At 36.8% G+C, this 24303-nt stretch overlaps 1 protein-coding gene and 1 long non-coding RNA gene across 3 annotated transcripts in view; both read right to left on the bottom strand.

Moving 5' to 3' along the window:
- Window positions 1-7640, bottom strand: part of CHD2 (chromodomain helicase DNA binding protein 2) — a 119341-nt gene extending 111701 nt beyond the window's left edge. The window contains exons 1-2 of one of the 2 annotated variants that reach the window (XM_046008467.1): window positions 6307-7640; window positions 5831-5963 (exon numbers count right to left, since the gene is read on the bottom strand). In XM_046008467.1, the coding sequence (XP_045864423.1) occupies window positions 5831-5892 (62 nt within the window). In that variant the 5' untranslated portion in view covers window positions 5893-5963; window positions 6307-7640. The remainder of the gene's footprint in view (window positions 1-5830; window positions 5964-6306) is intronic. The other variant, XM_046008465.1, reaches the window with a different exon arrangement.
- Window positions 7641-9059: 1419 nt separating this feature from the next.
- On the bottom strand, window positions 9060-22933 carry LOC123943935. Its single transcript, XR_006818705.1, has 5 exons — window positions 22668-22933; window positions 20612-20680; window positions 20003-20089; window positions 14529-14598; window positions 9060-9435 (listed from the first exon to the last, which is right to left on the bottom strand). It is a non-coding gene; the product is annotated as an uncharacterized LOC123943935 (long non-coding RNA).
- Between the last annotated feature and the right edge of the window lie 1370 nt (window positions 22934-24303).

The raw sequence follows: 24303 nt of genomic DNA, 5'->3' as shown, positions 1-24303 counted from the left end.
CAGGCTAAAGGCAGGAGACAATTGCTCAGCGATAACAACAAGCACCCAGCATAATCTGGCCAGCATAGTTTATTTGCATACTAAATAATTCTTAGGAGATTAAAAAAAAAAAAACAACTTTCTTCCCTAATGTAAACCCCACCCCTCAAAAAAGCCCAGTTCTAAGGTTTGCAGAAAGAACCTAAAAAGGTTTCTTAAAAGGTCTTTTAAAAAAGGGGAAGGGTTTTAAACGGTCTTTTAAAAAAGGGTGGGGGGGAAGGCCCATAAACAGATAAAAATTTATTAGGTGTCACACAGAGCAGTCAATCAATTTTTGGTCAGGAACAAGTTTACTACCACATTTTATAGGAGAAAGTAGGAGAAAGGATGAGTTTGGAAATCCCAGGGACCTCAAGAATCATATCACAATTGTTAGGGATTTGCTGTAGGAGGGAAGGGAGAGGGGTAAACTATAAAATCTGTGAGCGATACCTGGGGGTCTCAGTCAGCTGAGCATCCGACTCTTGCTTTCGCTCAGTTTATGACCTCAGTCTTGTGCTAAGTGTGGAGCCTGCTTCAGATTCTCTCTCTCTCCCCTCCCCCTGCTCCCTCTCTGACTTTCAAAACAACAAAAATCGGTGAATTTCAGATACTGTCAGATAAAAGTCAACCAAGCTTCAGATTCACCTCTCAAACAGTAACTTGCTAAAGCTTTCACAAAATTCTTCATCAAATACATGTTCCTGTGAGGACTTAATCTTTACAGATGTTAATTTCCAAGGTGCCAAATATCAATTGGAAATTAGGTTTTAAAAGCCGCCAAAGAAAAAAGAAGTTAAATCAACAATTTTCTGGCCATTTCATGCCAATTTGCACACAGAAGGAAAATGCACTGAAGTTTTAATGAACAGGCCTAATTACTCTGGTTCTTTAAGAAGTTCACTGGCTCTAAGGGACATGCAAACAGTTCATAAATTACTGTTATAATATGTACTTTAACTCACATAGTAATGGTATCTATTCTGGGCTAAAATGTCTTCAACAGAGTAATCTATACCTTGGAACAAGAATACAATGTTACTTAATTCTTACCCTAGTTTTTAGGAATTTAAAGGCATCTAGCAAATAATAAAAATGTAATACAACTAACCAGAATTCAATCTCAATACACAGAAACTTTGTTCTTGTTGCTTTAAATGCACTTTAATTTGAAACTCAGTTAATGGTCAAGTTCTGCAAGTATATACCTCTACAGCTAATTCTATTGTATATAATTTATACCTGAGCATATAATTTAAAAATCTCCTGTCAAATCTCTGATGAGCAAGTCTATAAAACAAACTGAAAATTCAGTTTCACCTAAAGTTTCCATAAACTCTTCAAAGAATTCTTCCTAAAGAATCAAAACTAAGTGAACATACAAAACCAACCATGACAGTGAATTTCGTCTTTTTTAAAGCTTTATTCAGAAACTTAAGAAATGTCCAGGCAAATCTCTCTACCTACAATCCACACACCTCTTGAAGTTAACATATTCCATTCAATAAGAAACTTCTGACGGGCCAACTACCTAAAACTCACTGCTGTTACTGCTAAAATACTCCAATCGCATGGGGGGAGGGGGGTACTTTTTGGCAGGGTACAGCAGGAAACATAATAGTCTTTTCTTCTTACTTAAATTCATTACCTGTGACTGAATAATGAAATCATCAATTGCTAAACTAGATTTTGTTGTTGTTGTTTTTTAAACCAGAAATCCTTGCCAAGGGTTTCCCACTTAGACAGACCATGAGCATAACCACAGCATTTTAACAAGTTTACCCGGACTGAATTAAAATTTCCAGAATCGGGGATTTGAGAGGTTTCCAAAGGTTCTTCCGAGTAATTCATTCCACTATCAACCAAGTTTTGGGGAGTCACAGTTCCTTAGCCAAGTGCTATTAACACTTAAAAGGAGTTGTTGTCTAACAGTTGTTTGCATAGTAATGGGTGCCTAATATTGTATCGTTATTTTTAAACAATACTTATAGTTAAGTGAAAACTCCTACGCTCTTTTGTACTCATCCCCGTAATTTTAGAAATAAATCACTTTGCACATACTGACCTGAGTTTTCCTCCATCAAATGCCAACTGAGAAAATGTATGGTACCAAGTAAAAATGCACGGGGACAAGTTCAAACAATCTTCCCTTTGTTTATGAGCCATGATTAGGTAACAGCTGTTAACACCGTTAGACGTCTCACTTTAAACGAAAGTATCTCCTCTGAGTTAAAAGGTTTTGGTCAATGGTAACAAGATTAAATTTACTAATCTGCTCACACTGAACAGAAAAAAAGGGGGGGAGACCCGCTAGGATATGAGAAAGGAAAGCGGGGGAAAAAAATGTAAAAACTGGCACGTTTTCGATTTGAAGGTTTCCGATTAGCGCCTTTTACTGTCGCCAAAGGTAGAAGCCGCTTCTGAGAGGAACACCCTTCCCAAGGATGGGCAAAGGAATACACGCTGCAGGGTGCCGACGGCTAGCAGGAAGGACGCAGAGCACTGTCAGAGGCGAAATCGGCAGGTTAGAGGCCGCCCACCGGAAAGTCCCAGCCAGAGATTCGCTCCCTTCCTTTTCCTACCCCCGCCCCCGAAGGCTGCTGACTCGCTAGAAGAGGAGGAAGCACCCTGGTTGCGCACGCAACCCAACGTCACTGCGTTCGCTCCTCCCAGGAGCGAGGCGACGCGCCTTACGTCGCGGGGCGGGACCTGCCGGAGGCCGCCGCTGTTGACCCGCTGTTACCAAGCGTGCGCACAGCCAATCAGCAGCAGGCGCCGACGCCGGCGCCGGCCGGCCTTTGAACTCGGCACGGCAACTTCCTGCTGTTTGGCGAGTACACAGTGCAATGCAGTATGTCTGTCAGCGCTGCGGCACAAAGGAACAGCCATTTTGTGACTGAGCTGGACCTGCACCAAGATGCCAGGGGCTCACAGAGCTGCTGCCTGCGCTAACTACCGAGCTGCCCTTTATTTTAGAGTCAGAGAACCAAAAAAGGGGAGGCGTGCGGGGGGGGGGGAAGGAGTTTTGATATTTCAAGTATCCATTCGATATTCAGTATTTTCAAAAATCCCGATTCTTAAGAATTATCAGCATCATAAAATGGCTGCCACTTAAAAACTGCCTGTTCAGTCCACAAGCAACTGCATTATGCCATTTCTAATTAGACCCACGATCTTAGAGTAACTGCTAAAAGGCTGATTAAAAAGCAGAAGATTTTGCCCGCATCGCAGGTTGTCAAAATAAATCTGGTTCAAAGGCAGACGATTTAGAAATAAATTTAATAAACTGTCTCAGTTCTTCAGATAAAATTGCAAACGCAGCATCCTAGAACACACAGAACTCTTTGTGTGCACACAGTTCCATTCACATCCCTTCTGTCTCCATTTTTTAGTATTACTGAAGTTACCCCAAGCTGCCAATTATTTAGGTAAGAAGTATGTAGCATATGGTTCCATATACGCCCTCCACTAAAACTTTTAAATATTTAAAAACTTTACAGATTTATCAAGTATTTAAAATCGTATTTTTGAAAGTGAACTTTTTAATCTTCAGAAATCAGGATATACAACACACAACAAATTTAAAAGCATTAACAAAAAAATACAGGGATAACAAACTTAAAGTCATTGCTTTATTTCCAAAAACAGTGAAGTATCAGGTTTACCTAAACTCCCACTCAATCCTTTCAGATCCTAAACTAATTCTCAGAACAATTTACTTGACCTGCAAACTCCTCCCTTCCTCTCTTGTGGCTCAGGCTACAAATGATTTTTGTAGTATTCCCTAAATATTAGACTTTGTGCCATAGAAATAGGTCCTTACAAAGAAATTCTGAAAGACTGGAACCAAGTACTAGTACCTGAACAGTCTCCTGAACTTTAACTTCCTAAAAATTACATTAATCTACCACAATAAACACCACTAGCATCCCATTAAGCTTTACAATTTTTAAAGGAAGTGATGTCATAATTATGTACATGTATTAAGGTATGCAATTTCGGGTAAGGAATTTTGAACTCCCATCTTCAAGGAGTCTCTGATTATTTTTGAACATCCATCAGGTATGAGAATGAAACTACTTGACAAAATGCATTTAAAAGTACAGTACGTGCTTCCTTAACCATAACCCCACTGCCAATAGGTAAATGCATGACAACTTCCAAGTAAGTTTTCTAGGGAGTAAATTATTTAAAATAACAAAACAAAACAGCAACACTGCTTAATTTTTGAAATTAGAAGGCAGCCTCATCAATGACGTTAACCACAAACCTTGCATAAGAAAGCCAAAACCTATGTGAGAATATGCAAATCATACATACCCAAGGGAGTAACAATTTTAGGTACTGAATCTTTAATAATTTGTCAAATACACCTGGGGATTCCTATTTCTTCAAACTGCCATTACTTTTCAGAAAAATCATCTCAGGATTAGTGGAGAAGTTTTCTGTTCTAAATCAAACCTAAGTAATGACATGGGCAATTCAGTTCAAAAGACAGCAGTCCAAACTGTATGACAACTCAATTTGCAAAAGAATGTGGATTTAGAAGAGTCAAAATAGATTAAGTATAATGAAACATAAACTTCAACATTTGTCATAAACCACTTCAAAACTTTCAAATTCACTAACCTAGTAAATAAAGTATATTACTTCTATAAAATTATAAAAGTAAAAGCAAAACTGGGGGGGAAAAATCATATAACCAATCACATCCTTAACTGTAGGATTTAAAATTCATAACATGACAATTTGTAAGGACACACATCAAGAAATGCATTCATATGTACTTTTGAAAATTAATATACAGATGATACAACAAAATGTCTAAGAAGCTTTATTACTTAGTCACTAAGATACTCCAACAAATGTAAAACAAATCGTGATCTGAACAAACAGTATATTTGTAAGCTTCAGAAGATAAAGCATTCCAGGCGACTCTGTCAAAATAAATCAATAAATTTAAAGCAGCTACAACTAAAATGCAAGAATAAGATACTACATATCTACCAACCAGAAAGCACTGTCTGAATATAAGCATATAAATGCAAACCTTAAAATATTTTAAATGCAAAATATACAAATATAATCACAGTAACAAAAACAAAAGAGAAGTATATTAACAGTATTCCAGGATTTCTGCGATCACAGGTTTGATTTCATAAATGCAGGAACTATAACCATGGAGTAAAGGTTTTGATAAATCTTATCAAAATTTCCTAAAATGTCAAGAGTATCAAAAGAAATATAGAGTCAAGTAAAAATATAAACTGAGAGGCATCAGTCAAAGAGTCCTTTTTGCAATTTCATTTTAAAATGTACATTTTTTCATTCATATAACTTTCTCAAACGTCTATTTACTATAATTTACTACCACAAGGCTCCTCTATGGCCTTCAGTTACAAGTTTGGGTATCCTAGATTCTTCAAAGAAAAAATTTGCCTTGTATGTAAAATGGTGCAATGCAGCAATGGCTAAACCGACAAGGTCATTTTTCTACACCACAAAAACCTAAAAACTGAAATTTATTAACAGAAAAACTGTAGTTTACAGGAAAGGCCCCTTTGAATAAAGGTACCTTACCTTTTGACTGCTGTAAGAGGCCTTAAGTCACAACTCAACTTTCATAAATTGCTACCAAAAAATTAGGGTGTGGCATATTAGCAATCTCAAGGTCACGCTTTAAAAAACGAATCCAAATTAGTAAAATACTTAAAATAAAACGGACAGCTTTCCCTGTCTGTCAAGGTAAACAATGTAAGCTGAGGTTTCCCCCCAAAAAAAAGAAAAAAGGAAGAAAGTTGATAGCTCATACCTCGATGCATTGCTGTGTAGCGAACTGTCCTCCTCTTGGCTTTTGTCCTTATTTCTCATCATCTTTTAATTCTTAAATATTAAGGGGGAGGGGGAATCTGTGTTTGCTTTGAAGTCCTGTGCCCAGGTATTTACTGTCAAAAGTTGAAAGAAAGGTAAGGTCCCAGCTTCTATCGATGGTTTTTATTATCAGGAACAAAGTCCTGACGATGTAACGATATTCTTATAATACAACAGCGGTAAGCACCAAAAAACAAAATATTTCTATTTTTTCCTTTAAAAAAAAACAAAAACGGATAAACCGAACAGGGAGAATCATCACTATCAATAAGGAAAGTTTCTCAAAGTAACACACTGGATACAAATAACAATCTCTGTATCTTATTGCGTCATCCAGGAATTTCTCATATTTACAGAAAATAAAGCAAACTTATACATATAAATCTTTAAAATTATCACTAACGATCATGGACTTACCTGATCCATGTAGTAGGTCCAAAGCAAGAGTCCTATCTAGTAGTAGAAAAATATCAGATCCCAAATAATTAAAAATAAAAACAAAATTCTCCGTTACAAAAACGAAAAATAAATAAAATAATCCTCCAATATGTTAACTGGCCAAAAAAATAAAGCAACAATTAATACTAAAACGGGTCCGGAAGGAAAAAAACCTCATTAGGAGAGCGCACAAAAATGGAGGTGCGCCATGGCTTCTAAGCTGGAAAAAACAACGACCTGGGCTCTCAGTACGGCTGCTTCTTTCCAACAAGGCACGAAAAGAAAGCTCCTAAAAGCTGCTTTTCTCCCTTAAAAAGGTTCGAATCGACCCCAGTAAGTCACTAGGAGAGGCAGGGGGCTACGGGGGCCCCCTGAGGCTGCCCGAAAGTTAGGGAAAGTTGCGTAAAGTGAGGCGAAGGCAGGGAGCAGAGCGCGCTCTCTCTAAGGCACAGCCGCCATCTAGAGCCTCCTTCCCAGCTCTGAGAGCTCTGCCTTTGATTGACACTCTCTACATTTACCCCACAACTCAGGTGATGTACCATAGACCCACCCCTTCATCTCCACCAAAAAAAAAAAAAAAAAAAAAAGAAAAGAAAAAAAAGATCCTCCATCCCAGGGAGCCTGAGGACCCCTACCCCCACACCTCCCTGCCCCTCCAGACCACCCCATCAAGGGGAGGAGGGAGGGTTTCTTAACCCCCTCTGGCTCAAGCACCCTTTTTAAGCCAGAGAGAAATGTAATTTGTTCCTTTTGTCTAAAGATCTGCTAAATATTTCAGTCCTTGAGCTAAAATAACTTCCTCTCTGGACAGGAAGTGGTGTTTTATCAAGCCATTTTGAAAGAGGGATAATTCTTAGAGAATATAAAGCTAAGCTTAAGTATTAATCTTTTAAAAAATTAACCCCCCCATGGGTAAAATGGTTTCTAAATAAAAGCAAAACCTCAATTTCATAAATTAAATTCAAGTCTTGCCTTCTTTATGAAGCCTAAAAATTATATAATGACAAAGTTTATGGGGGAATTTTCCATCCCAACTGGAAAAAGGGGTACAACTCAACAGCGCCTCCCTAGTGTTCAGTTGCATTAGAGCAAAAATTAATGCAACTAGCTTTTACCCGAGAACCTCAATCTTTCTTTAAACTTTAATAAAATTCTTTAACCCATTATATATAACCTTGCAAACTTCACCAAAAAAATGCTCATAACCACAATGTATTTACTTCACACAGTCAGGCAAAACAAAGTTCTTAAATTCAAGAGCATGGAACTACTAAACCCAAGAAACTCCACCTTCAAACCAATACAACACACATATATCCCAACCATTCCCTTTTATTTCAAATCAAATTCTAAGCATATACACCCATTCCAACAATGGGAAGTTAGTAGCAATTGGTCCTATCTGATGGCAAGTTATCAAAGTAATGTCACAGGGCAAGTTTTCCTAAATACCGAAACCATGAGATCTATGGAAACAATATAACTACTAATGCCAAAAACAATTTAACACATTTCTCTCAAACAAGCACCCCAAGAAAACATTCACGCATCCAAAAAAAAATCAACTCTCCTCACTTACATTCTAGTATACCAGAACAATGTCCTCGCCTCATTTAAGAAACCCATTTTAGGTTTATACCTAACAAGACCAACAATGTTGCATCTAGGTAGTAAAATCCATAATCAAAACCTAGTTTCAATTCTATACCTTCTACAAAACATTAAATTTTCTACCAGAATCAAATTCCAAAAGTCCACTTTTGATTTATACAGACCAACCACCTCAAATCTGTCAATGAGAATAAATACTGCACATGTATTGATCAGAGATGTGTACACTATGGTATTTGGCATTAGTCACACAAAATGATTATTTCTCACGAAAAAAAAAAATTCAACCTGAACTCTTCCTTGTTATCTGTATAATGGGAAAATACAATGAATAAGTCATTTAGTCTATCAAAATGAAGCCTACCCCACTTTTATCATTGTTACTAAAACTGGTATTATTAGTCAATTATCAATAAATGGAACAGCAGCATTCACCTAGAATTCAAACAATCTATGACACGGCATGATTTGTTTAAATTCCTAAACAGAGTAAGAAAAATAGAGATAAAGACCTACCTTCATATTTACATAAAATGTATTATAGATATTATTGCCACCAAAATCTTAAGTCCTTTTATGAATACCCTAAGGACACTGCCATATAAACCCAATACCTCTTTTCCTGATATTAACCACTAAAACAACAAGAGGCACCAGTTTAAAGGTTCAGATGAATATTCTACTGTAAAATATTATATTAAAAAGCATAGGTAAGAGAGACCTTTTCCATCAACACAGAATAACTCATAAAAATATTTTATCACTCATTCTGAATTTTGAGGCAAAATGCATTTTGTTTTATAAGCTTATTACAATCTCATGGCAAATTAAAGTTCCTATTATTACCCGTTGGTAAGTTATTTCCCAAGATGTTTCATGAAAGCACAAAATAGCATTTCAACCAAACAACCATCTCTTAATGCACAAATTTCCACAACTTTGTGAAAAAAGATAAATCTTAACCAAGTGAACCCTCTTTCAGCACACCATTTCCATTTTACCAGCTTTATTCAGTATACCTACTGCTGGGGAACTGTAAAGGTCAAAGTGTTAAGGCAGTAATTGAACATTTAATGAAACTTCGGCTTGAAAAAAAAAAAAAAAAAGCCCAAACTGAGAAATTTTAAAGTGTTAGAAATTTTATTAAAGTTAACATTCCACAAGATCATACTAATACAAATCCAACTGCAAAAATTTCCAGGCATACAAACTAACATCTGTGTTACTGTGCCATCTTTCTTCTCCAAATGTCAAAAATGTACTTGTTTTAGGGATACAAAAAGTCTTTAGAAAGTCAAATCCACTGTCCATTTGTGCTGGGTAAGAAACCTATGTCTTCATTCATTTCATGAAATCCATGTTAAAAGAACCCTGTCTTGGTTGTGTATTATCACAGCACTCTTGTATTAATCCATTTTCCTCAAATCCCCATAGTGGACTGCCATCTTGTTTTCTCAGTGGTAGGGTCCATTTGAGACTCTTCAAGCTGACTGGGTGCTTGATGAAAAAATTAAAAGAAAAAAATGCTGTTGGAATACCGATAATCTTATTCCTTCAAACAGAGAACATCCACCCACCTTGAAGATACTCTTACCATACACAAAGTTTTAATTTTGTAACAGCTTTAAACTATGAAACTGTATTGAAGTTTCTAGGTACTACACACACTTCTCAAGGAGAGAATCATGGCAAGACTGCAAGCGAGTAACAAAGTTCTTGTACTGTCACAGATACATATGTAACTATAAAAAAGTGGCACTGAATAGTCAAATTTTACATACTTAATGTTATTACACTGTCAACATTGAGAAGTAAAAACAAAAATTCAAATTCAAAATCCTGGAAAGCTGAATTATAGCAACACTATGTATTCTAAATCTCAATGCAGAAAACTTTCCAAACTTCTTCAAATAAAACTAATTATGGAGGGCGCCTGGGTGGCTCAGTGGTTTAAGCCGCTGCCTTCGGCTCAGGTCATGATCTCAGGGTCCTGGGATGGAGTCCCGCATCCGGCTCTCTGCTCGGCAGGGAGCCTGCTTCCCTCTCACTCTCTCTGCCTGCCTCTCTGCCTACTTGTATCTCTCTCTGTCAAATAAATAAATAAAATCTTTAAAAAAATAAAATAAAATAAAACTAATTATGGAAAAGAATTTTGAGATTAAGGGGAAAAAACAAAAACCCAAAGCAGTGGATAGCCGCATAGTTTTCCAGTTCAACAGATGTTAATTAATTCTGTTTAGGTAACACAAATGGCCAAAAGAGATGCCACCATCTTCAGCAACTTATTTTAGAATACAGGAAAAATATGTAGCCAACTAGAGAAAAAAAAAATGATAAAAATGTAAAATATCTATGTGGCCTATTTGGTATTTGCCATAAATTGCTATCAGATTTCAAATTAAGTGCAAGTAAAATACTTCTGTTGCCAAGGTTATCAAATGTTCCTCATAGAGAAACAAATCCATTACTTAAATAATTTGACCTAAAGGGACTAAGTGGGAAGCCAGGATATTCTATTAAAAAAATGATCTGATCCATCATGAGCAAATGTAATTGCAAAGATAAGTTTTAACTCTGGTCTTCACCAATTCTGCAGTTCTCAAACTAAATTTGTATACATAAAGTCTGGGTGACTAGATTATTAAACATAAGGCATTTTTGCTCTTCAGGTACTTAAATCTTATCTCCTAAACTATAATTAGGATCTGTTGTCTACATACACAAAATAAGTATCTACTTAAGTAAACGACTTGATAACAAACTACCTGATAACTACTAACAAGTAGTAAACTACTTGATAACTACCACTCATATTAAAAAAACAACTAAAATTGAGTGGCACATCAGTAATAAACATGAAATGCAAGATGTTTCTCCTTAACATACTTTACTGGTTTCTCTCCACCAAAAGTAAGAACTACACAACTCATCCATTCTTCGTATCAATGAAGTATCTTCCATTTGAACTACTCATTCCCTAAAAAGGACATAGATTACTATACAGAAGTATTAAAAATAAAAGTACCATCATTTTCCTTGCACTGTTTATTATAATTTCTCCCCAATTTCTATTATTACATTGCAAGATCAAGCTCTAAATAAAGTTGGAGATATAAACACGATTATGGATCAACAATGACACTAATGTACTGATAACAAGTTTTAATTATTTCAATGGCTATAAGCGAAATGTATTCAGTTTAGTACATTAAATGATAAACCCAATGCTTTATATTCTTTTGCCACAGGACAAGAGCTAAAATTTATCCAGGACACTGAAATTTCCTTTTAAAATCATTATTTTAAAAAAATTTCAAAAGAAAACCTAATGACATTAAAATCATTCTAAAATTGTTCAATAAAATGCAACAGTTTGTGTGACAAGAGGTGAGAAAATACTAGCATATTGATATTCTATCACGTTACATGTTTAAGACGACTAAAAAAAGACAAATGCTACAAGAGCAAACAACTCTTGTGACATTAAAAAGTCATAATCGGTCTTGTACTCCTATAAAGCCAATGAAAAGCAAAAAGTGAGAATTTTATTAATATGCAAAAGTGCTCAGTCAAGCATCAAAATACCTTAAAAAAAAATCAATGAGGGATTTGTGAGTAAGCCATTTACTTTCATGGAATTCCAAATTCTTGAAAAGACTAAATTTGCAAATAACCAAATTTATGTTACAAAATAAAAAAGAAAGTAGGCATGAATTCTGTGAGCCTGCATCTTTTCTTAGTAACAAAATCCACAGTTCTTCATCTGTAAAACAGAAATAGTAGTACCTACCTCATGTGGCAGTAGTGAGAATTAAATTAGTACATTTACAGCTTTACATTACCTGGCATATAGAAAGACCTCAATAAATGTTATTCAGCTACTATTCCCATATAACAATAACCAAAGTACATGGAGATCTAAAAACTAAACTTACTAATCAAAATAATTTATATTCCAGTAACAAGAAGACCTCTGAAAAATCCACTGGATAAATGGGGTCAATTATTTAAAGACACTTTCTGCTTTAAAGAGAATTTAATCATGCATTAAAGTAACAATGGCACAGAAAACTGAGTATGGTTCAAATATCAAAGCCTTACTAAGGGGCACCTGAGTGGCTCAGTGAGTTAAAGCCTCTGCTTTCGGCTCAGGTCATGATCCCAGGGTCCTGGGATCGAGCCCCGCATTGGGCTCTCTGCTCAGCAGGGAGCCTGCTTCCTCCTCTCTGCCTGTCTCTCTGCCTACTTGTGATCTCTGTCAAATAAATAAATAAAATCTTAAAAAAAAAAAAAAAGCCTTACTATACATCTCTCCAGTAACTTGTGAATTACTGCAGACATACTGAAATGATGATGGTTTGATCTAGAATTCCACCATCAAACAGATCTAGATGATCTGTGTATTTTACATACAGGCTTCAAGCTTATTCTATGAACAGGTAGAATTCTTCCACCCTGCTGTTCACAGTTGAGATCTTCTTTTTAAGGAAAATTGTTCTAAGAAAATTCCCAAAAGCAAAAATAAAGGTTTCTGTGATAAGAAGGTACTAACGGCTATCTCTTAAAATCCCTAAATACTGTACATCCAGAAATTTAAGAATATAAAATTGGACACAGTCTTCTCTTTAAATTCTAATTCAGTACATTTGTTCCAAAATCAAAGATATTGTAAAATAAAGTCAGCCAGCTGAAATGCAAGCAAGTGGCGTAAGCTGAAATGAGATTCATTACTGAACTGGGCTTACAAGGGGCTCTGCTAAAATAAGCATAAGCCATCTCCTTACCTCTACTTCCCAGCAACTCCCATTTTTAATACCACCAAAAAATGTGGGGGATAGGGAGGGGCACAAGGAAAAAGAAGTGATTAGTGATTCTTAATTTTAAAAGTAGATGGCTCTAATAATGCCACCAATAAACTAACGTTAATGTATGTCACTTTGAAACTCAAATAATTATTGCAAAACCAAAGGGACAAAAAGCATGTAAAAGAATGGTAAGCAGAAACTGATCCTTCCCATCATGTAATTCAGATTCTTGGTGCTTGACTTGACAACAGTCTTCTTTGTGCTGGTCTTTAAACTTGAAAATATTTAATACTGAACTCACACAGGTTGTCCTATTACAAAAAGTAGCCTGAATCCTCAATAGAATTACAATATAAGTCTGGGTGCTAAATACGGTGGGCATAAAAACTAACCACAAAATTGTTTTAAAAAGACCAGCCAAATGTTGATCACCAAGACAGTAAGATCAATTATGGTAACTAAGAGAAAGAATCATCTAAAGTTTTACAATCAAATCAAATCCTTCCCATTGTCCCTATTATTAGTTTAAAATCTGACATGTACATGTTAAGAGACTGAAAGCTGTAGTTCCTTGTCCCTTTTACTCTTTACTGAGTCAAGGTTTTCATTTTCAGACACATTAAAAATAATTAAAACATTAAAATTTCTATCTTAATAATGAATTTAACTTTTGTTTTCCAATTAGACCTAAACCAATAGTTGACAAATAATGTTTAACAGAAATGATATACCATAAATAACGTAGTTATTGAGCATCCACTATGTGCCAGGTAATTAACCTCTTTAAAATATGAGACATGAGATCAATAATTGTACATCAGGAAGTTTTCAACTCTGGCCTCACTATCCCCATAAAAACTTAACAAAAAAACCCAAAACTTCACCTTCTGCGGGACCTAGTAGCCATTATACAATGGAAGTTAAGTACTAATTAGGAACAAAATTATCTTCTAAAATCTACATCCCCAAATGTGATTCAAAAATATTTATGAAAGAGGATGTAATAATCATGCCTATAAAGTCCTGTCAATAATAAATAAATCCTTTGGAGGAGTCATCCAAATTCATTTCTACACTCTCTTCTCACTTTTTCTCATGTTGGGCGTTAGAATGTTACACAGTAGTAGTAACCAAGTCTTCTAAAATCAAAGTATAATCTCACTGTGAAAAGAACTTTTTGTTGTGCCTTTTTTTAAGTTCAGAATTACTTTATATCTTAAAATGTTACATTGAAATCCATTAAAAGTATTTTCTATCACCAAAGGAAAACCCAAGGGTTTGAGTTCTACATAGGAAGGATTAAGCTGACACAAGAGATGGATCTAGGACAAGGACAGGTAAGCTTTCTTTACAGAACAAGGTAGTAATTACTTCAGGGTTTGTGACCATTAGCTACAACTCCTCTCAACTCTGCAGCTACAGTGGGAAAGGAAACACGAACAATGTGTAAATGAAAGAGCCTAGCTGTGTTCCAATAAAACTTTATTTACAAACATGGGGGGACGACTTTACCACCCCCTAATTCTAGGGTGAATGTTGGAAGTATGTTCATATGTGGGTTACTTTGCATTCTGTCAGAGTTTAAAGAAAGAAAATGACAGGTTGGAATAAACAAGCAAAACTTTAATCAGCTTCACACACATCTAACCACATTTTTTATTTTTGTACTGCTTTGAGCTTCACTAAATCTCTTTATGTTTCTAGAACTCTGACTCAATTATTCAAATTTCCAAAGTCACTTTTAATTTAAAAACAGATTAAACATGAAAATTAAATAAAACTTACTAAATGCTTCCACCAACATCTACTACGTTGTACAGGCCCTTTAGAGAATTCAGTCTCTGGAATCACATTTCTGCAGGAAACAAAAAGAATATAATTTTATGCAAAGTAGATAAAAATAGACTACTAAAATGCCACGATTTATTCCAGAATTTCAAAACAAGAATCATCGACCAGAAGACCAAGACATACATGTATTTACAAACAAAATAGTCCAAGCAGAAGGTAAGTTCTAACCCCAAGGATTTTAAATCTGACTATATAGGAGGCTCACCTGTAGAGTAAGTTACTGTAAAAACCATGCCTAAGTCTCATTCACCAAGAACTCCAACAGAGTAGATAAAATTTGTCTTTCTAATTTAATGGACCATCAGGGTATAGGACTAGCTGTTTAACAGAGCCCAACATCACTTTTTTTCTTTTTTTACGATTTTATTTATTTGACAGAGAGAGCGCACACAAGCAAGGCAGAGCTGCAGAGGGAGAAGCAGGCTCCCCACTGAGCAGAGAGTCTGATGTGGGGCTGGATCCCAGGACCATGGGATAACAACCTGATCTGAAGGCAGCCACTTAACCAACTGAGCCACCCAGGCGCCCCTCCAACAATCACTTAACAGTATAGGATTATCTAAAATTTCTGGTTGTTCATCTAATCCACTTTCAAGAGTTGGCTTGTTGTCGTTTTTATTTTATTCACTGGTTTAAGAGATGGTGAGAGAGCTAGTATAAGCGGGGAGGAAAGGGAGAAGCAGGCTCCCCGATAAGCAGGGAACCCCACATGGGGCTCAATCCCAGGACCCCAGGATCATGACCTGAGCTGAAGGCAGCCACTTAACTAACTGAGCCACCCAGGTATGCCCCACTTTCAAGACTTCTAAAAGGAAATTTCCATTACCCACTTGCCATGATGTTTCTCACTCATGAATAGCCATCATATTATTTCACATCATCATGTACTTTAACTATTTTAAGATAAATAGAAAGGAAATCTTAGACAAAATTTCAAACTACTTTTATTACCAACTGTAGAGACCTACTCAAGCAACACTAACACTTCTTAAAAATACGTAACTGGTAACAAAAGTCTCATATCCATGCTATTCACTAGTTCGACAAAAATGCCCCATAAACTATACATGGAAAATGAGGTTTGTTTCAAATGCCCTCTGAATAAAGGTATGTATTTTTTCAGTCACTCTGCTCTTAAGTATAATTATAATAACCATAACATGTAGAGCTATCAAAAACCTCTAAGTTCAATACTGAAGGGAAATAATCTGGGGTGACTAGGTGGCTTAGTCGTTTAAGCATGTGCCTTCCATTCAGGTCATATTGGGGGGGGGGTGTCTTGAGATAAGGCCTGCGTCACACTCCCTGCTCAGCAGGAACTCTGCTTCTCCCTCTCCCTTTCCCCCTGCCTGTGCTAGTTCTCTCTCTAATAATTAAAATCTTAAAAAAAAAAAAAAAGTGTAGTAGTTTAAGGCTTTTTAGAAAGCAGGATAGTTTAGGATTTAAGTTACCTACTCAAACGCTATTCCATGACTAAGATTTCAAATTTTCAAATTATAAGGCAAGTTCCTGATTCTACTACCAAATCCAAATCCCTTCAGTCATTTTGACTAATCATAATCAAGAAATATAGCAAAGATCTGCTTCAAAATTACCTCTAAGAATTACGATGCTAAAATATACTACCAAGTTAACAAATGAAGCAATTTACAAGAAACAGCATTATTTACGTTTAAGCTTCCAAATTTAATCTGACCTTAACAGAATATACAGCTTGTTAACAAAAACAAGTACTAAATCAACCAAATGAACTAAACTAATTTAACTCCTAAGAGAAAGGTGGAATTGACTTCCATTGGCAAAAGGAATGTCTGAGGGAAATCCTTCACACTGGTCTGACAATGTGATTAAAAAGCTACACCTATGAGTAAGAGTACGTGCCTCACTCTACCAAAAACAAAAGAGGACTTGGATCTCACTCTGCACCGCTTCAAAAATTACTGACACCAATGTAATCTACCGTAACATCTCCTTCCCCAAAACTGAGAAAGTAGGACTCTGCCTTCCTTTGAAAAGGGTGGGAAGGAGCCAAATTTTGCTTAAGCAGACTACAAAAGTTGGTAATTGTGCTTATATTCCTACCTATCTTTAAGAGTTTGCAATATTACAGATTTTCATTTAATATATTATAGGTGTAATGTATATTTTGACTTCTGACCTTTTTATATTAAAAGGCAAAGACTCTTATCTTTATTAGCCCACTTGTGCTTTTCTTAAAGTATAGATTACATCAACTTTTAACCTGTTAAAGTCCTTAAAACAATTTTTACATTTAAATTAATAAAATCTGAGAGCACTCTGAAATAAAACCTTCCACATAAATAAGGTAGCAATAAAGTCATTAACATTCATAAGTCAACTCAGAAACCATTAAAGTTAAGCAAACTATATTCATCATCTAAATTAAAATGATTATGATTATTATGTAGTACACATTTGGGTATAAATTGCTTGTTTGGGAAATATTCATTATCAAATAAATAGCTTAATTTCAAAAAGCAAAGGATTATTTTCTAAAACACAGATCTAGCCTGTACAATGTACAAATCAAAACTTCATCTGGTTGTAGAGAACATGCCACCTGAATGTTATGAAAACAAGTCATATAGTTTTTATTTATAACTTCAGAACATCCTTGAATTTCAATTGTAAAGGTTAATTACATTCAGAAATAACAGCCAATTTGAAAATTCTAAGTTTGTATTGAGCCACTCAACCTAAGAATGGGAAAGTAGCTGGTAAATTGAAGATACGTATCTTTGAAGCATAAAAATTTCTTAAAAGAAGTCGATTATGTCAAGCACATAAATAATAAATCCTCATTTATAACTGTGATAGCCAGATGCAAATGTTACATTAAACACACTAAATTTTAAGTATATTTAATCATTAGGGGGAAAATCCAATAATTTTTTACTGCAGTATTCTAAACCCCACTTGTTTAAATACAATTTCACATCTTAACTACTTTTTTAAAAATCAACCTTCTAACACCTGCATTTATATTAGTATTTTGGAATGCATACCATCAAAAAAGTTGGGTATACTGTATCACCTGGGTCTCATGTTACCCAACCCGCTTCTTCACAGAAACAGCATACATAATTTCTACAGCAAAAATTACAAAAACTATTCTCCAATTTGCATAAAGGAGTTAAGATACTCCTTACTTGTTATTTTTAACCACACAATTAAGGGCTAAAGTGTCTTCTCAAGAGATTAGAAACACTCCAAACACTTTCTGTAGATTAGGAGACTAATGTCTACAGAGAATGTCGAGATTACAGGGCTAATCTACATTTACAAGTTCACCTCCTGATTGCTGAATCACAGCTGTATTTTCCACTCTATCACACACACCTCATTAACGAAGATGGAGATGTCCTCTTATTATCTTTTTCCCCTTAAGCCTCTCAACAAAAAAATCTCAGGAGGGAAAGTAAATTAATTGGTTGTCCAGATTAAATTTTTAAATAATCAAAAAACTACAAATAACACAATTCAACTTGAAAGAAAATTTATATTCAAAGTTACCTATATCATATAACGCAGCCTCTAAGTGTCATACCATAGTTCATGAAAACCTTGTAATTAACTATGGGCACACATGGCTGCTTTCATTTCTGTGGAATTTCAGGTACTTTTTAATAGTACCATGATAACAATGCAATGAAACCTAGTCACCAATTCGATAGGTGATTTTTATGATTCAAAAGTTCGTTCAAATGCCAAAATAAAAATACTTAAGTATCACTTCAGTTCTGAAGCAAAATACAGTAGTAAACTAGTAAGTTACTTTTTTAAGAAATTTGGGAATTTAAAATAGTATCTACATTTATATTTGCCCTCACATGTCCATTACTTTCGTCTATCAAAAATGTATTGCCCATTTTTACAAGCTTGGCCCAAGCAGCAAATACCAAAACACTGAATATTAAGCAACATCATGAAGGTTGATGTAGATGTAAGACCTTTTTAAAATGTGATTTGCAATAACCCTTTATCTTATTGGTGATAAAAGGGAAGCTGTACTCCATCAGATTGGGGACCAGTTTAGAAGTTACTGTATCATTTAGATTTTGTTCATATTTATTGATACTGAAGTAAAAAAAAAAATCAAATCATCATTTAACACATCTAATGTTCATCCATTCATTTTTTATTTTAATGGGGCAAACTGTACCTTCTTCGGTAGCCCATTATAAATTTATTGCTGATTTAAACTTAAAATCACATTATACTTCACATACATTTGTGTGTAAGAGGCCCAATTCTCAATTTTTCTAACAGTGCCCAACCACATTTGTATAATAATCTAATATCCTATCACTTCTATACAAGAAACCATAACCTTGGCATTTATGTTAAAGGTTAAGATGAAAAATGTTTCATTTTTTTCCTGTATGATGTTAGATCTTTAAAAACACTAAAGTCTTAACATTGTTTTCTTTTGCACACTAAACACAAATTTGATGAAACTGCAAAATGACTGAAAAGGAAAAATTAAGCTACAACAAATAGAATAAAGTACTACCTTTATCACCTACTTCAATAAATACAGTAAGCCAACAACAAGAGATAAGAGACTTTCCACATTTCAAGGACAAAGATAAACTTCCCTTCGTATTACTTATTTGGCTACTCTTAAAATTTTCCAAGATATCTCTTACTATATATACATATTTCCTCTGCATCAGCTTAGCAGCAATTTCCATGTTCAGTGTTAACTCATAAGAAACATTTCTTAAAAACTATCAGCAGACAAATTTTTTTCATTCACATATCTAGTTTTAAGTGTCGAAGTATCCCATACATGTTGAATGAAAATTATTTCTCCCTTTTACGCTTTAGAAACAATTTTACCAAGGTTAGATTACAGATCTCTTCAGATGCATTATTCTAATTTCCTGTAAGATAACTCATTTTACTACCTATTTGAAAAGAAAACTGTAAAAACAGGTAAAATGAATGTATTAAATCTAATATAAGAACTAAAATATGAAAAGTATCTTCACTTTTTAAGATACAGTTCTTTTAAGAATTGGAGATCAGCAAATACAAAATTCTAGGGCATTTCAAAAACATGATCTGTATCATCAAAAAAATGGCTAAAGAATTTCAGATTATAAAAACATATGATTGTGATAACTCAACTGCTGACTTAACCATAATCCTGAAGCAGCATATTACTAAAAAGTACTGTCTTACTCTCTGATATGAGTTACGTATATCAACTTTTAATAAAATAACGAAAGTGCTTTGATATAAGGTAAAGGAATTTGATGGGCTTTTTTCCTCATCTCCTTTTTAAAGAGTCTACATTTTATGTTTAATTGACAAACTTTAGTGGTATTTTCCTACTCAAATGTTGGTGGCTATTTAAGATGCTGAATAAAACGTTTACTTACTTGCTGTATAAAATAGAGACTTCTGCGAATATTTCCTTTATACTCAAGGATAAAACTCCACGGTTCTCAGTCTTCAAAATGGCATACCTTTGGGGGAGGGAGGGAAACACACCAATATTCTAAACAATTTATTGATGGAAAAACAAACAGCAAATAGTGTTTTAAAACTTTTATTATATAACTGAAAACAAAAATTGAAAGCTATGCTCACAAAGCTTGATTTTTAAACCGTTCTTCCCTAAAATCTACTACTATGAATAGTAACTAGTTCAAATTTTCCAATAAATTCATTTCTTTAAATACTTAAAAAATGAGTTTGTACAGTACACTAGAGAATTAAAAAGAAAATCAGTCTTTCTTGCTCCCAAAATTAAACAAAGGCTTAAGAGACCTTCAGTATTTTAAACTATTCAAAAGGCACATTAAGTTACAATGGCTAAGCACACATACTCTTCATTCAATGGTAAGGTTTAAAGGCTTTTTAAAATTATTCCAGATATTTAGTTTACTCATACTCATAATCACCACTTCCTAGAAAATCAAAGAGCAAAATAAAAACCAAACAGGCTTATTTTTGTGTGAAAGTAATAAAAATTTACCCAGTCTTACCTCAAATAAAAGAGCTGTATTTGTTCAGAACCATCATCAACCAAATTTAATTTTAATCTTGTAAGTTACCTTAAAAAAAAAAAAAGATGGTATCAATGTTTTGATTTTTTGAACAGTTCTTGGCCAAAGTTTCAGTGTGATGAAACAATGAGAAAATATTCCAAATACATGATCTATGGACAAATTTAGGAACGGCTCATCCACACACTACCTTTACATTTAAGGTTGCAGTTAATTTCTTATCTTAATGATATATCAATCTTTGTTTTCCTCATCTTTTAGTGGCATGGACAAACACTAGATATTAAGGCACTGAGATTAAATAAACTCCAGAAAATTCACATCCTCAAGACAGATTTAGGATTATAACCTTGTTTTTTTATTTTTCTTTTGATGCCAGGTTAATACACCCAAACAAAGGAAAAGTTACCTTTTTTAAACACTGAAATCATCTTAAAATTCCCATTGCCATCTAGAAATACCTTTTACAATTATGAGCAATTAAATATTAACTCCTCCAGGAGAAATTAGTGAAGTTAAAATGGCTACTGGTTACTTTAAAATTTTTAAACCACAAGTTACTTGATCTCACCAAGTGTGATATTAGCTTTGTTTTTTAAGCAAGTCTAAAACATGTAGTATCTATGACCTTTATTCAATTTCAAACCAGGGTCTTGAACATTTTCAGTCTCTCCCTTCCCCCATTTCTCCCGTAAAAAGATCTTCTGAGGTTAAAATTGCTAGCAATTATTTTGTATTTCAGTATTCAAAAAAGGGCCTGAAAAAAACAGATTCAGAATAGACATTTAAAACTACTTTCAATGTTCGCAAATTTCAAAAATGTTGTTTTGAAAAACCAAAATTGATAAAGATTCTGTAAAATCAAGATATGCGCAACTGATGTAACATGTAGCACTGTATGAATGCTATTCGGAACATAAAACAATTTCACTGACAAAAATACCATCAGAAATACAATGGATTACACCAGTAACTTTGATTTTCTAGGTACTACGTAAATCTGCCCAACACTATTTTTACGTAGATCTGCACCTTTACAACACAAGAGCTACCGCAGAATGAAGACAAATATATTCTAAAATACACAAAGGTTTGTGCATCTGTCGTTTGTTCTTCAAACCATAAAACTTACATCCCCTCTCAATTTTTTAAACTCGCAACTATACAGGGCTCTGCAAATTTTCGAGAAAGCAATATTTATTACTAAAATACTGCTCCGTTTTAAGCATATCTAGATTTTTATGCATGCAACAAATGCAACAAATATGGCTCCTCTTCATCTCCCATTACCGAGAACAGTCCTACTTTAATATTTACACTACGAGAAAGTAACTTCACAAAGAGATTTGGCGTCAGAATATTCCTTTGTAAAAGTTTTGCCAACCATGGCTTGTGCTAACATACATTATTGTTAAAAATACTAAAATGATGAACTTCAACTTTTAGAAGTCCAGGAACTGATCCAAGTACGTTCTAACATTCAGGTGTGGTTAAGTTACAGATAACGGCTCCTTATGACCTTTTAAAAAGTAGCAAACAGTCTATTTAAGCCTTATTCAAACATGAGAATGTCAACTAATCCTGGCGTAATTAGTCGGTAAAATAAACTATCTTAATCAAACGTCATCGTCTAGCATCGAAATTAAAACCTATTTCCATGAAACAGCCTAGACGGTATAGTAAACTTATCTCCGTAATTTCTGAAATACCAGCGGCACTTCCCCAACTTGCATTTTTTTTTAAAAGACAACCTTAACGTCACAGAGGTTTTAATCAGCAGCAAGTACCTTCTCATCTGTAACACTGCAGCCGTTTTCAAAATCGGCTTTGAAAGAGTTAAAAGCCAACACCCAAAAGAAAAAAAAAAAAAAGCAAGTTTTATTTTTGTTTAAAACGTAGTCAGGCTTCCATTGTTCTTTTAAATTCGACCACGAAGATGAGCTCCCACCTCGCCGGAAAGAGGTTAAAAAGCTCCCCCGTTGGAGAATCTGAAAGGAATATTTTTTTCCTTACCCTAAATATCAAAATAACTCACCCGGACAGAAAGGGGCTCTCCTCGCGCGGTCCCCTTCGGGCTCCCGCCTGCGGTCACCCGCCGCCGCCCCTCTCCCCGCCGGACCGCTGCGGGCAGCGAGGCCGCCCCCCGTGGGGTCTGCTGCGGGGCCCCGCGCGCCCCCGGGCCCCGGCCCCGGCCCCGCGGCGCCCGGCGCTTTCCGCCGGGAGAGCCAGCAGGCGACGCCGGCGGGGCTGCCCGGGGAGAGCCGGCCGGTGAAGCCCGGCCCGCCACCCCCTCCTGCTCGCGCGCTCAAGGACATTTTGCTTTTCCTCCCAAGGACAAAGGACAATAAAAGGAGCCGGGGAGCCACTCACCGGGTCCGAGCGCGGCTGTCGGCACCTCCTGGCCGGCTGCACCCGCGTTCCGCGCCAGGCCGACCGCCCGAGCCTCCCGCCCGCGTCGGGTCGAGCCGCCGGGGCCCCGGGGAGCCTCCGCGGCCGCTGCCGCAGCGTCGCTTTCGGCGTCGTGGGCCCGGCCGCCCCGGGAGCCTCTGCCTCGGGCTCCGACACCCGCGCGCGGCCCGCCTCGCCCCAGCCGCGACCGATTCGCTCCCGCGGGCCTACGAGCCGCCCGGGCGCAGCTTCCCGCCGGCCGGCGGGCCCCGCGGCGGCGGCGGAACGCCTGACAGCTCGGGGTGCTGCTGCCTCTCCGGCCATCTTGTGCCGTGTGTGTGTGGTGTCTCTCTCCCGTCTCCTCTCTCGGCTTTACTCCCTCCTCCTCCTCCCCCCGCCCCACACACCACACAACATGGCCTCTTCGCTGCGGCGGCGGCTGCGGCGGCGGCAGCAGCAGCCTCCGCCGCGCTCTTGCCCGCTCCCCTCCCCCACCCTCCCCGCCTCCCGCCCGCAGCCCCACGTCCCAGCGCGCAAGCGCACCGCCGCCCGCCCGCCTCGGCCATTGGCTCCGAGAGCTTCCTGCCTCCCCTTCCCGGGAGCGGCCTCACGCACGCTCGCAGGCGTCTTCCTCCCTCCTAACAACAACTACTTCAATCCTATTGGCTGACTCTGATCCCGCCCCTTCGGCTGCCGCCGTGCGGACGGGCTGACTTAAGTGCCATTCACTGCGCTTAGGTGTTTCTGGTTTTCTTGTGGGGCACCAGCCGGGGATTGGCTGGTGATGGAACCTTTGGGTTTGGAGGTGGGCTGTTGCTTCGCGCCCCGCAGTGCGGACCCCTCCAGGCTGGCTGGTGAGGGGCGGGAGGGTGGTTCCTGGCGCCAGATAGGCCAGGTTAGAATCATTAGTGCAGAGACCTAGAAATAAGGGCCTCACTTATGGAAAGAGCTAGGAATTCAGTGTTTCTGAGCTCAGATTTTTGTCCTCCTTTTTTAGAAAAAAGAAAATGACTGACAGGTTGACGAGCAAACAAGCCGTATTTCCCCGACTGTAGGATTCAAGATTTTTCTTCTAACCAGCCGGTCCTCCCTAAGAGTCACAAAGTCTGGACCAGTGGTTTTGCCACAAAGCGCATCGCCTAGCCCAGTATCCAAATTGAGTTGCCATTTGTTTGAGGGGTGGTAAGCTTCCTGTTGCCCATTTACGTAAGACAGCCTATTCATATGTCCATTGTCCTTAGAATTTAGTGAATCGGTGTTTCATAATCCTGGTTGGGCCCCAT

This window comes from Meles meles, chromosome 6, assembly GCF_922984935.1.
Source record: "Meles meles chromosome 6, mMelMel3.1 paternal haplotype, whole genome shotgun sequence".
In the NCBI taxonomy this organism is placed as follows: Eukaryota; Metazoa; Chordata; class Mammalia; order Carnivora; family Mustelidae; genus Meles; species Meles meles.
This window is presented reverse-complemented; position numbering and strand designations above follow the sequence as displayed.